Source organism: Protomyctophum bolini, assembly GCF_963924005.1.
Source record: "Protomyctophum bolini genome assembly, chromosome: 11".
NCBI classification, from domain to species: Eukaryota; Metazoa; Chordata; class Actinopteri; order Myctophiformes; family Myctophidae; genus Protomyctophum; species Protomyctophum bolini.
This window is the reverse complement of record NC_137872.1, coordinates 41,398,711-41,412,125: the sequence shown is the minus strand read 5'-3', so window position 1 is coordinate 41,412,125 and position 13,415 is coordinate 41,398,711. Positions and strand designations below refer to the sequence as shown.

The 13,415-nt window shown below is 44.6% G+C and overlaps 2 protein-coding genes across 2 annotated transcripts; both read right to left on the bottom strand.

The window, feature by feature from the left end:
- Window positions 1–2,532: 2,532 nt before the first annotated feature.
- On the bottom strand, window positions 2,533–3,012 carry LOC308323864 (sorting nexin-3-like; the record flags this gene model as incomplete). Its single annotated transcript, XM_080775720.1, has 1 exon — window positions 2,533–3,012. One exon carries the CDS (start codon window positions 3,010–3,012, stop codon window positions 2,533–2,535), a length of 480 nt encoding a protein of 159 aa, XP_080631846.1.
- Window positions 3,013–3,290: 278 nt separating this feature from the next.
- Window positions 3,291–10,224, bottom strand: LOC308323972 (pre-mRNA-processing factor 17-like; the record flags this gene model as incomplete). The annotated part of the gene is made up of 2 exons (XM_080775862.1): window positions 3,291–5,210; window positions 10,087–10,224. The coding sequence occupies 2 exons, from the start codon at window positions 10,222–10,224 to the stop codon at window positions 3,606–3,608; spliced, it is 1,743 nt and encodes a 580-aa protein (XP_080631988.1). The 3' UTR covers window positions 3,291–3,605.
- Window positions 10,225–13,415: the final 3,191 nt, after the last annotated feature.

The window sequence follows — 13,415 nt, the reverse complement described above, 5'->3', positions numbered from 1 at the left end:
GGACAACAAAGAACATAATAAACTCCTTTAATTTGAATAAATAATAATAATAATAATTATTATTATAATAACAATAGCAACAACAGCAACAATGATAATAGACTAAACAACATGAATAACTTTATTAAAACAAGGGGCTACAAAAGAAGCATACAATCTGTTCAAAATAGAAAGAAAGCTGAAGCTGTAATAAAAGCAATAAAATCCAATAAAAACCTCATTATTGATGATTAGTTCTTCTGGAACAAGAGGAAAGCTGACTGAAACTCAGTCAGTAACCCTATTTGTCCAGGAGATGGCAGCCTTGCACCTTGAATCAAACGTCACTCCAGGTGTTCAGGTCTGAAACTATACATTGTTTTCTTACAGATACTTTTTCCATTAATCGACGAATAGAGAAACACAAAAAAAAGGTATAATGGTTTTCTTTATACATCAGTGACTCAATGTAAAGTTTGACCAAAACAAAATCAATTAGTATACACTAATGTACTAATTAATGAATTAGTATATTTGATCATGTGCATATATGGGACTGACCTTTTTTTATTCTGTTGTACACAGGGGAAGCTGTAATTCGAGGTAATGAAATACTGGACATTAAATATGTTGAATGTGTCTTGAGTATAACCCAGCATCTGGATATTAAATTGCAAGCTGTTGTTATGGTGAAACAAGTTTCAAAGCAATAGAAAACAAGGGTAAAGCAGGGTAGTCAGAGTGGAAAACCAGTGAAGGAAAGACAGTCACTGTTATGATTCAATTCTAAGTACTGGACCCTCGACACCAATTGTTATGATTCAATTCTAAGTACTGGAGCCTTGTCTGGTTCTGACAGACCGGTCTTGTGTGTGTAGGCTGAGGTTGGGGTGTGACGACTCTGTTGATTATTTCCTTGGTTCGGCGGCGGACAGACAGATGGGCCGGCCCGGGAGAAGTAATTAACATGACACGAGACTGGTCACGCTAACACGTTCACAAAGTTTATTATACATTACAGAATCATATATAGCTCTGGATCCACATGTCCTCATGACGTGCCACTGAGGCATAACAATAACAATCGGCTAGCAGCAAGTTGACCTTGCTCTCTGAGCTGTCTCCAGTGGCTAACAAGAAAGTCAGTCTGTTACTCTCCAGGCAGTACACAATGCATATCAAGCACATTGCATATTCACGTACAAGTACCTTGTACAAGTACACAGCAACACCCCAATGCATTCTTTCATCGGCACTTTGAATATAATTTATTTAAAGACGGTTACGCCGCGGACAAAGCCAATTCGGATCATGACAAATCATGACAATGAACACAATGTTTTGGGACGATCAAATCATTAGAAAGAAGAAAATAAAGGCAGGAGACAACACTATTTGTTTTGTTTTTCGTCTTATAAATTATTTGATCGTCCCAAAACATTGTGTTCATTGTCATGATTTGTCATGATCCGAATTGGCTTTGTCCGCGGCGTAACCGTCTTTAAATAAATTATATTCGAAGTGCCGATGAAAGAATGCATTGGGGTTTCATTTCCTGGGCCACTCGCTTTTCTGAGAGGGGGCGGGACTGCTGCACTCTATTGTACTGTATTTAACAGACAAACTTCAATCATATTATTTTGTGGTTGCGTATATACGTAGGCGGGCAATACGCACTGCGGGTAGGGCAACACGCAGAGGGGGGAAACTAAATGTGCCAAAAAGGTATGTGCACAGCAGCAGGATCTGACTTTTTGAGCGGTGCCAACTGGCTGCCAAACCACTCCAATGACTGACCGTGTGTGTATGTCGCTATGTAGGTCTGTTTGCAGTACGGTGTAGTCTGTTTGTAGTGCGACCTCAACAGCTGCAATACCACTGGTTGGCATACCTTCATGTGGCGCCAGTGGGCTTCACACTGAGCACAATTATAGTTTTTGTGTACAGTACAGTACAGTACAGTACAGTACAGTACAGTACAGTACAGTACAGTACAGTACAGTACAGTACAGTACAGTGTAACTATAACAATCAATGTACAGTTGCACCTTTCAGTTCATTCAGGTGTTTCTTTATTTTTCATGACGTTCAGCACCTCATTGATTGCACTCTAGACAGTGCTTGATTGTCCATACCTGTAATTCACTCTTCCACAACATGGATAGAAGCATAATGAGCATTCTTCAGGTGGGGATATAATATATGTATGTTGTGAATTATCTGAATGGCAGCCTCTGGTGGACATTTCCCATTCCCTGCATCCACAATGACACAGGTGTTTGCCATCAAATTAAAAGTGTAATTTAAAGGGAATCTTTTCCTTTTCTTTTTTCAAAAATGGCAAAATTAGCTGATATCTACTAGCCCCCCCAACGCATCGCGATGTGTTGTGAGCTTGTAGATTGGCTATTTTTGCTATTTTTGAAAGCGGCTCAAGTGGTCACTTGTCTGCCATCCACAGAGGAATTCTTTGCATTTGAGAGAGCTTTGAGTTGCGGGGTTGAGCTGGGCTCCCACATCGGGCCAAACAAAGCCATCGTGTTAATTTTAGGTTTATTTAACTTTGGAAGGTGTGTAGTTTTTGTCTATACATTTGTACTGTAGAAACATGTGCAGGAAACGTTCGTTCTGGACAAGAGGGTGACTGGCCACTTTGTTGAGAAACTGCTCCAGGCCTTGTCGCCGCTCCTCGATGAAAGAGGCATCAAATATTCCGTCATCTCCTCGGAATGGGAGCTGACGGGTCAGCGCTTTGCCAGGGAGAGGGGGTACCACGACCCTACTCCCTCTCTTCAGCTCTGCTCTGAGCCACTCAAAGTCACTGTATCGCCTCTGGACACAGGACTTCTTCAGCTTGAAGACGGGCAGGTTGGTCTTCAGGCCGATCTCATAAGTAGTGAATTTGGTCCAGCCGATCCCTACTGTCTTCGGGTTGCTCACCTCGACCTCTAAAAAGTTAGCCGGCGGTCCATACACCTCATTTAAGTTCTGAGGCTTGGAGACAGTCTTCTTTGTTGCTATGGTACCAGCCATCATGAAGTCTGCCAAACCCACTGGCACTGCTGTGTTAGTACAGTGGCTCTACTACACCAACACACTCTGCTGTGCTAGTGCTGTGCTGTGCTACTCACTCTCCTACTACTATATAACGTTTTTTTGTTTTTTTGACAGGCAACATGTACAAAACGTTTATTTCCATAAAAGGTACGGTCAAAAAATGATGTTACAATTGAAGAATGTATTGTTTTTGCCCGGGATCAAAAAATAAAAATCATACAACACATTTCTGACAATGAACGTGAATAGGTAAATGAGGAATGAGCTGGCGAGTTAAAAACACCTCCAGCAGTGCAGGGGACTTTCAAAGCTGTATGTTTTATCTTTACATACAGATGGCTGTGTTAACGGGGTATAAAAATACACTTCAGCAATAAGACTGGATACCAGTCCTATGGCTTTTACACGTTACAGAAAATCCACGAAAGAGGAAAAAGCTCAGTTTTCATCTCTTTAAGCCTCTTTCTATACTTCCTTAAATGGACACAATGTACAAACACTGTGTCTGAGGATACACCCCCCCCCCCCCCATTCCCTAGAATACACAAAGCTCCAAAACAGGCACAGGTTCAGTCCCAGAGTTTGATCTGCCCGTCCCAGCCACAGGTGATGACCTTGGAGGTCTCGTGGGGATGCCACAGGGCACTGATGCACACTTTGTCATGGGCTTTGATCCTGTGGTACAGCTTGGTGGTCTTCCAGTCCCAGATGTTGAGCTTCCCATCTGCGTCTCCAGATACCACATAACTCATGTCGGGGGAGAAGTCCACCTGGCAGGCATAACCGGCTACCACATGACCTTTGAAAATCTTCTTCTTGTTCAGTCTGAAGCGGTTCTGGGCTCCGAAAATCAGAATCTGGTTGTCCATGGACTGGCAGGCGAGCCATTTACCATTGGGAGAGAGCGTAACAGCTGGCATAGAGTGCATACTGGGCTCTGCAATGTACTTGAAGTCCACGGGGATGTCCCACTCCCACACCCGAAGACTCATGTCATCCGACGTGCTGACAAAGCGACGGTTCTCATCCACAAAGGTGATGGTGTTGACAGCACCCAGGTGGCGGTCGTACTCCTGCACCACGTCACCTGTCCTGGCGTCCCACTGAACAATCTTTTTATCCGACATGCCAGCCACGAAGAGGTTCTGTTTGTCCTCGTCTGGGTTGAACTTGACGCAGTGCGGCACCTTCCTGTTGGTGAACCTGGAGATGCACTGGCCTGTTTCAGAGTCCCACAGTTTGAGGTAGCGGTCATAAGCAGCACTGAGGAACTGGGTGCCGGTGTTGTTGAAGCAAACATCTCGTACTGCTTTGCTGTGGCCGATAAAGGTCCGTACGCACCGCCTGTCGTTGTGCACCTCCCACAGCTTGATTTTACAGTCCATGGAGGCGGAGAGGAGTAGATGACCAGAGGCTGGGAACAGACGGATTGCACTGACACCCTTTGTGTGTCCAGACCAGACATGGATCTGTTTCTTGGGCAAGTAACACTTGTCTGGGACGTCCATGGTGCGCAGGTTGATGCCCACATCCTGCGGGATGTGCAGGTAGGACCTGCCCTGGTAGTCATATGCATCTTTGACATGTAGAACAGTCTTCTCTTCTGCTGGAGCCTCCTCCTCGTTCCTTCCCTTCTTTTGCCTTTTGGCCGTGATCTCATCTAGCTCCTTCTGCTGCTCCTCGGATGGTTTGGCCCCATCCTTCTCATCTGCATACTTGGCCCACGGTCCGAGGAAATTATCAATCTCTGCTGCATCTCCTCCTTTCACCTTTTTCCGCTTCGCTGCCTCCGTCTTAGGAGCAGCCTCGAACACAGTTAGTCCTTTCTTTTTCTCTGCTTCGTCCACGGCCCCAATATATGTGCTATTGGACACTTGATTTGTGTCAACCGATGGATCTAAAGCATAGCCATAGGTAGAGAACGTCCTCCTTTGCTGTTCGAACATGAAGTCATTGACGTGAGCAGCCTCTGTATAGCCAGATAACATGTTCCGGGGGGCAGCCATCTGCTGGGATTTATACGGGTTGACTGGCCCAAACTCTGGTGCAAACATGGTTTCGTAGGTTGGGTTGTAGGTGACTTCTTTCAATGATGGGTCCAGGTGTGTGCCCACCTCAACGGCCTCCTTTACGGCGACCTCGGGAGCGGCGTTGAGAAGAGCCAAAGTCATGGTCTAGACACTGAGCAACTTACATCCTCGTTTCTTTCCACCTGCACTGGCATTTTGGACAATGTTGCGCCTTTAAAAGCCATGCGTCCCAAACCCAAGTCTGAGCCTTGGCTTAATGACACCACCCGCGCTGTCAGGAGAGAGTGTAGGAGGGCTGAGCGCAGGTGGAGAAAAGACAGGCTCCATGTGTCACATGACATTCTTGATGAGTGTTGGAAAAAATATCAGAGGACTGTCAAAGAGGAAAAATCAAGGCATTTCTCTGATATTATTTCAAAAAATATGGATAAACCACGCGTTCTTTTTAAGACCATTGAGCAGCTGGTAAATCCCCCCCAACCCACCTGTCTGGAAGCTTCTCTTGATGTCTGTGAGAATTTTCTCAACTTTTTTATTGACAAGGTCGCTATGATCAGAGCACAAGTTTCCCCCCCTGCTTTTGACCCCTCCATGGCTGTCACCTGCACGGCTACACTCTAAACTTAGTGAAATTGTCTCTCAACTCAAAACATCATCCTGCCCTTCAGACGCTATCCCCACACACCTCTTTAAGGAGGTCTGGGAGACCATTGGGCCTAGAGTCCATGCTATCATAAATAGCAGCCTTGTCTCAGGTATGGTACCAGCTTACTTTAAAACAGCAGTGGTGACACCCCTGATAAAGAAACCTAGTCTGGATACTTCTATTTTATCCAACTACAGACCCATCTCAAAGCTTCCGTTCATTTCCAAGATCCTTGAGAAAACGGTGTTGTCTCAACTCCAGTCTTTTTTGCAGCTAAATAGCATTTTTGATGTTTTTCAATCTGGGTTCAAAGCGTTTCACAGCACAGAGTCAGCGTTGTTGAGAGTTTTCAATGACATCCTATTGACCACCGACTCTGGGGACTCTGTGATCCTACTACTCCTAGATCTTAGCTCTGCATTCGACACTCTCGATCACAATACTCTCATATCTCGTTTGGAGCTTTGTGTTGGTGTCAGAGATACCGCTTTAGCCTGGTTCTCTTCCTATTTATCGGAGAGATGCTTCTCCGTTAAATTTGGTGACTTCGTATCGTCCTCCACCCGCCTGTCCTCTGGAGTCCCCCAGGGCTCGATCCTTGGGACAATTCTATTCTCTTTATATTTACTTCCCATTGGCCTTATTTTTAAGAAACATGGCATTTCGTATCACCTTTATGCGGATGATTCGCAAATATACATGCCCCTTAAAAAGGAAAATAACGGCTCCCTGACACCTCTGCTTGACTGTCTAAGTGACATCAAGGCATGGATGGCTCTTAATTTTCTAAGTGTCAACGAAAGCAAAACAGAGGTTATAGTGTTTGGACCTAGCGGTCCTGGGATCGTTCCCACTGACCTAGGTTCCCTGCAGCCATATGTGAAACCTGTGGTTTCAAACCTTGGCGTCAAACTAGACAATGCCCTTAAACTTGACAAACAAGTCAATGCGGTAGTTAGCTCTAGTTTCTATCATCTGAGGCTGCTGGCCAAAATCAAGTCTGTGCTATCTTTTAGTGATTTTGAGCGGGTTATACATGCCTTTATATCTACGCCATATATGTCAAAGTCACGGCCCGCGGGCCAGATCAGGCCCGTGAAGGAGTTCTCACTGGCCCGCGGGATATTATTTAATTACTATTAAAAGCGGCCCGCAGCATTATGTGCCCGTAGCACCATAATACTACAAGTCCCAAAATGCACTGCGAGTGCATTGGCGCCTATGATTGGCGCGTATCGAGTGCCCGTGAGCGAGCGCGACCCCGCGTCTTCTCTTCACTTCAATACTAAAGTCAGCACATGCAGTCAAACAGTAGCTAAGCCTGTGGATAATTTCATCTCCGTCTCTCCCAAAATGGCAAAACGAAAGGTAGACGCTGAAAACAGGGGGTTTCAAGACAGGTGGGAGGCACAATACATGTTCACCGAAGTAAACGGGAAACCTGTGTGTCTTGTGTGTGGAGACAGCGTGGCTGTAATGAAAGAATATAACTTAAAAAGGCACTATGAATTATCACCGAAACACCCAGACAAATACAAGAATATGGACACAGAACAAAAGCTACAGAAGGTACAAGAATTAAAAAGAAATCTGAAGTCCCAGCAGGCTATGTTCACAAAAGCCAAATCACAAAGCGAGGCTGCTGTCAAGGCCAGTTTTATTGTGGCAGAAGAGGTTGCAAAGTCAGCCCGGCCATTTACAGAGGGAGACTTTGTTAAGAACTGCATGCTCAAAGTTTGTGACGTTGTGTGCCCAGAAAAAAAGCAGCTATTTTCAAATGTGAGTCTGAGCAGAAACACAGTTGCTGACCGTGTAAACAAGCTTTCCACTAATCTTAAACAACAGCTTGTGGGAAAAGGAAAAGATTTCATTGCATATTCCCTTGCTGTGGATGAGAGCACCGATACATCGGACATTGCTCAGCTGTCCATTTTCATCCGTGGAGTGGACTCAAGCCTGTGTGTGACAGAAGAGTTTTTGGGATTACGTTCGATGCATGGCACAACTACAGGAAAAGATCTGTATGAACACGTATCCGGGTGTGTAAATGACATGGAGCTGGGATGGGATAAACTTGTGGGAATGACAACAGACGGAGCACCCGCAATGTGCGGTCATAAGAGCGGCTTGGTGGCAAGAATGCGGGAGAGAAAAAAGGAAGAAGACGGCACGGGTGAGCTGATATCTTATCACTGCATCATACACCAGGAGTCGTTGTGTGGCAAAGCTTTGAAAATGGCAAATGTAATGAGCACCATAACACGAGCAGTTAACTTCATTAGAGCCAAAGGTTTAAACCACCGCCAGTTCAAGACGTTTCTGGAGGAGATAGATTCCGAGTATGGTGACTTGCCCTATCACACAGAGGTGCGGTGGCTAAGCCAGGGAAAAGTGTTGAAAAGGTGCTTCGAGTTGCGTGAGGAGATCTGTCAGTTCATGGAAAGCAAAGGGAAAGACACTACAGAGCTCCGAGATAATATATTCCTGTGTGAAGTGGCATTTCTGTGCGACATCAGTAGCCATCTGAATGAATTGAACCTGCAGCTGCAGGGGCGGGGCCGCATTATCTCTGACATGTATGCTACTGTGAAGGCATTTAAAATCAAGCTAAGCCTGTGGGAGACGCAGATGCGGAAAAATAACTTTGACCATTTTCCGTGCTGCAAGACCATGAACGAGCTGATCTCTGAACAGCCTACTGAGCCTACCGTTGTGTTCCCGAGTACACAGTTTGCTGACAAGCTTGGCATACTTGGTGCCGACTTCAGGCGGCGATTTTCCGACTTTGAAGCCCAAAAAAGCAGGCTTGAACTGCTCAGCAATCCATTTTCAGTTGACGTGGAAAGCGCACCAGGAAATCTCCAAATGGAGCTGATTGAGCTCCAGTGTAATGACACACTGAAGGCAAAATACGAATCCGTGGGCGCTGCTGAGTTTGCACGTTTCATCCCCGTCACAATGCCAGAGCTGCGCACCCAAGTTGCACGGACGCTGTCTATGTTTGGCAGCACATACCTTTGTGAACAACTTTTTTCTATAATGAAGCTAAACAAAACCTCACATAGGAGTCGTCTTACTGATGAAAACCTTCACTCAATCCTGAGGATTTCCTCAGCTCAGAGCCTGACCCCAAACATTGATGAACTTGTACTCAATATGAGACACCAAGTATCTGGCTCAGCCTCAGACAAGTGAGCATCATAGAGCAGCAGAAAGGACTTTGATTAGATTTTTCTTTGAAGGGAATTATTATTATTTTCTCCAGTTGAATGGACTCAGGAAACGTTGCCTAAAAAAATGAATGCACTGATTTAATTTACTTTCTCATTTTATTATGATTAATAAAGACAGTGATTGGTGAGGATCAGAGCAGCAAACTTAATGCATATTTTGTTTTTAATGCATGCTGTTTCATTCTTGCATTTATCTTGCCATTAAGGGACATATTTAAACAGAAATTTATATTTAGCTGTTTACCTGTTAAAAAAAAAAAAAATTACTGAAAGAGCCTTGAGAAAATATTGCAAGTGATTTTATTTATGTTTTACTTTCATTTAATGATGTGCAATACTATTATAAATAGGCTGTGTTATTGGTATTGGTTCAATAATTGCACGTTTTAATAAACATTGAACCAGCCCGGCCCTCCACTTGTACCATTTTTTACATTTTGGCCCCCTGTGTATTTGAGTTTGACATGCCTGATCTACGCGGTTGGATTACTGTAATGCCTTGTACGCTGGTTTAATCCAAGCCTCCCCTTGCTCGACTCCAGCTAGTCCAAAACTCAGCCGCTCGTCTGCTCACAGGGACTCGCAGACGTGAGCATATCACACCTGTCTTGGCCTCCCTTCATTGGCTCCCTGTCCGCTTCAGAGTGGATTTTAAAATTCTTCTATTTGTCTTTAAATCTATAAATGGTCTGGCTCCTCTTTATCTGTCTGAACTTATTGAGGTTTATACTCCTACTAGGTCACTGCGGTCTGAGGGCCAGCTAAACCTCAGGGTCACAAAGAAGACCCGCTTGAAGTCCAGAGGCGACCGAGCCTTTTCCGTTGTAGCCCCTAAACTTTGGAACGCACTCCCCTCCCACGTCAAATCGGCCCCCTCCATTGAGACTTTTAAATCTCGCCTAAAGACCCACCTCTTTACCTTGGCTTTTAACCCCGCTTGAGTTCCTTCGGTCCTTGTATATGTTGTATATAATGTATATTGTCTCATTTGTTTTCACTGTTTGTACTTTGTTTTCTCGCTGTTGTTTTTCTGTGTGGTAGCTGTAGTGCATTTGTTTTTATTTTCTCCTGTACAGCACTTTGTAAACTCTTGAGTTTTGAAACGTGCTATATAAATAAAGTGGATTGGATTGGATTGGATGGTCGGTGCTGACTGTAAAGGTTTAAGGTGAGCCGTGGCGTCAGGGTCCACTCTCTCCGGGCTGGTGTTCATTTTAGACTCATTATCAGAATCAGAATCGGTGCCGTATGAAGCGAGTGATGCTATGGCGGCGGACATCTTGACCTATGTACAGTAACAGCGGGACAGACACATAGAGAGACAGAAATGATCTGCAGGGTCTGATAGTACACTCATGTCACCATGACTGAGCCAATGAGCCATTACCATATAAGGACTCCCCAAAGCAGGAGCACGCCATCACACTGATGTCAGCATGACTCAGACATAACCATATAAGGAGTCCCCAGGACCACGCCATCACACTCATGTCACCATGACTCACAAATCACTCAGATCCATATATGGGCACAAAATCATGTCACCATGACTGACAAATCACTCAGCTCCATATATGGGCAACTCAGAAATCACTCAGGTCCATATATGGGCACAAAAGGGGCCAGCAGGACCACGCCATCACACTCATGTCACCATGACTCACAAATCACTCAGCTCCATATATGGGCAACTCACAAATAACTCAGCTCCATATATGGGCACAAAAGGGGCCAGGTCCACAACAAACAAATCACTCAGCTCCATATATGGTCATTTGAGATGTGAGGGCCACGTAGCGTGGATGTGTCATGTCACCATGACTCACCCATATGCGTATGTGTAGCATGGATGTGTCATGTCACCATGACTCAGCCATAACCATATAAGGAGTCCCCAAAGTAGCTATACGTCCAAATATGACAAATCACTCAGCTCCATATATGGGCACAAAAGCGGGACAGACAGACAGATAGACACACACACAGACACACAGACACACAGACATGATCTGCTAGGTCTCATAGTAAGTGCTCACTGCATTCGCAATAAAAGGAGTACCCTGGTTATGGTCTGTCCGATATTGGCGTCCTCGCTGACCAGGACGTTGTAGATGCCCTGGCTGAAGACGGGAGCGTTGTCGTTGACGTCCATGAGCTCTATGGTTACCATGGTAGCCGCGCTGAGGGGGGCCGGCCGGTTGTTAAAAGGGCCGGCCGGTCGTTAAAAGGGCCGGCCGGTGGTTAAAAGGGCCGGCCGGTCGTTAAAAGGGCCGTCCGGCCGGATTATTATTATTATTATTACTTTTTTTAATTTAAAGTTTTTTTTTGGGGGGGGGGGGGGGGCCCAGGGACCCCCAGGAACCCCCAAATGGTAACTCTGTCATTTCTCAACCGTTTTGGATGAGGGTGGTCTCATTTGAATCGTGTCGCCCCCCCGGGGGCATCCTTGGGGGTCTCAGAGTTGGGGGACCCCCCGGGGACCCCCAGGGACCCCCAAATGGTAACTCTGTCATTTCTCAACCGTTTTGGATGGGGGTGGTCTCATTTGAATCGTTTCGCGTCCCCGGGGGTGTCTTTGGGGGTCTCAAGGTTGGGGGGCCCCCAGGGACCCCCAGGGACCCCCAAATGGTAACTCTGTCTTTTCTCAACCGTTTTGGATGGGGGTGGTCTCATTTGAATCGTGTTGCGTCCCCGGGGGTGTATTTGGGGGTCTCAAGGTTGGGGGGCCCCCAGGGACCCCCAAATTGTAACTCTGTCATTTCTCTACCGTTTTGGATGGGGAGTTGAGGAACCAGCAAAGCAGTAGACAGTATCTCCATAATCAAGCTGCGACATGAAGAGGCCTGTAACCAGCTTTTTGCGAGAAGCATTAGAAAAGCAGGACTTCATTCTGTAGAAGAAACTCAGCGTGAACTTAAGCTTTTTTGCCAACGTGTCAATGTGGTGTTTGAAGTTTAACTTGTTGTCCAACCAAATCCCAAGATATTTATACAACTCAACCCATTCGATGGATACCCCATCCAGATCGATATTTGAGATGCACTGAGGTGGTGCCGGGGACCCCCAGGGGTCCTTCAGGGGGGTCCAGGGGTCCTTCAGGGACCCCCAGGGGTCCTTCAGGGGGTTCAGAATCACAATGAAGATGATTCTGCAGTTTCTATTAGCTAGGATTACCCATCAATGGTGGACGGGTTTCTGAATTTGCAATTACAGTTAAAATTGTAATTGTGTGTGTGTGTGTGTGTGTGTGTGTGTGTGTGCGTGTGTGTGTGTGTGTGTGTGTGTGTGTGTGTGTATCAAATCAAATCAAGGGCTGCTGATGGACATGACATTGAGCATGTGATGTCAGAGCAGCACCGCTGGAGGGCGCTGCTGTGTAATGTAATCTTCCAAAGGAACAAAAGAACACAGGGACAGGGTTTCCATGTCTCATAATTATAAGCGACTTTGCGTCTTTGTAAAGTTGTTGCTTGTTACTGTAAATATTGCGATTTATTTAGCAGGTTGTGTTTTGTGGGGGCTTATTTATTTGGTCTTGTTTCTAAAGTGTAGCTGTTTATTTGGTCTTGTTTCTAAAGTGTAGCTGTTTATTTGGTCTTGTTTCTAAAGTGTAGTTGTTTATTTGGTCTTGTTTTTAAAGTGTAGTTGTTTATTTGGTCTTGTTTCTAAAGTGTAGTTGTTTACCGGTATTTGGTCTTGTTTCTAAAGTGTAGTTGTTTATTTGGTCTTGTTTCTAAAGTGTAGTTGTTTATTTGGTTTTGTTTCTAAAGTGTAGTTGTTTATTTGGTCTTGTTTCTAAAGTGTAGTTTTTTATTTGGTCTTGTTTCTAAAGTGTAGCTGTGGTCTTGTTTCTAAAGTGTAGTTTTTTATTTGGTCTTGTTTCTAAAGTGTAGTTGTTTATTTGGTCTTGTTTCTAAAGTGTAGTTGTTTATTTGGTCTTGTTTCTAAAGTGTAGTTGTTTATTTGGTCTTGTTTCTAAAGTGTAGCTGTTTATTTGGTCTTGTTTCTAAAGTGTAGTTGTTTATTTGGTCTTGTTTCTAAAGTGGGTGTCACTTGTGTGCGTTGATTGCATCTGTCTGTGCATTTATGCATTTGTTTGTCCTGCCGAAACTTGATTATTTGCATACCGGTATGTCCCAATAGTTGCCTCGCGGAGGCGTCTTTTGTCCAGTGTCCACTTTATAAAGTCCATGCACTCCAGTCACTGGAGTGCATGGTCCAGTGAATAGCATTTATCCATTTAGATAACTTTATTATTATTATTATTATTATTATTATTATTATTATTATTATTTAATTACTTATTTTTACACAGAAACATAATGTGTGTCTTATAGCATCATTTAAATGCTTAATTTGTAGTTTTAATGTGCAAATGAAACTACAACATTTTTCAATACTCTAGAGGATACTCTTATTTTGAAAAGATCGTCCACCGGAAGTCTTAAATTTGCTCACTAGACAGTGCCT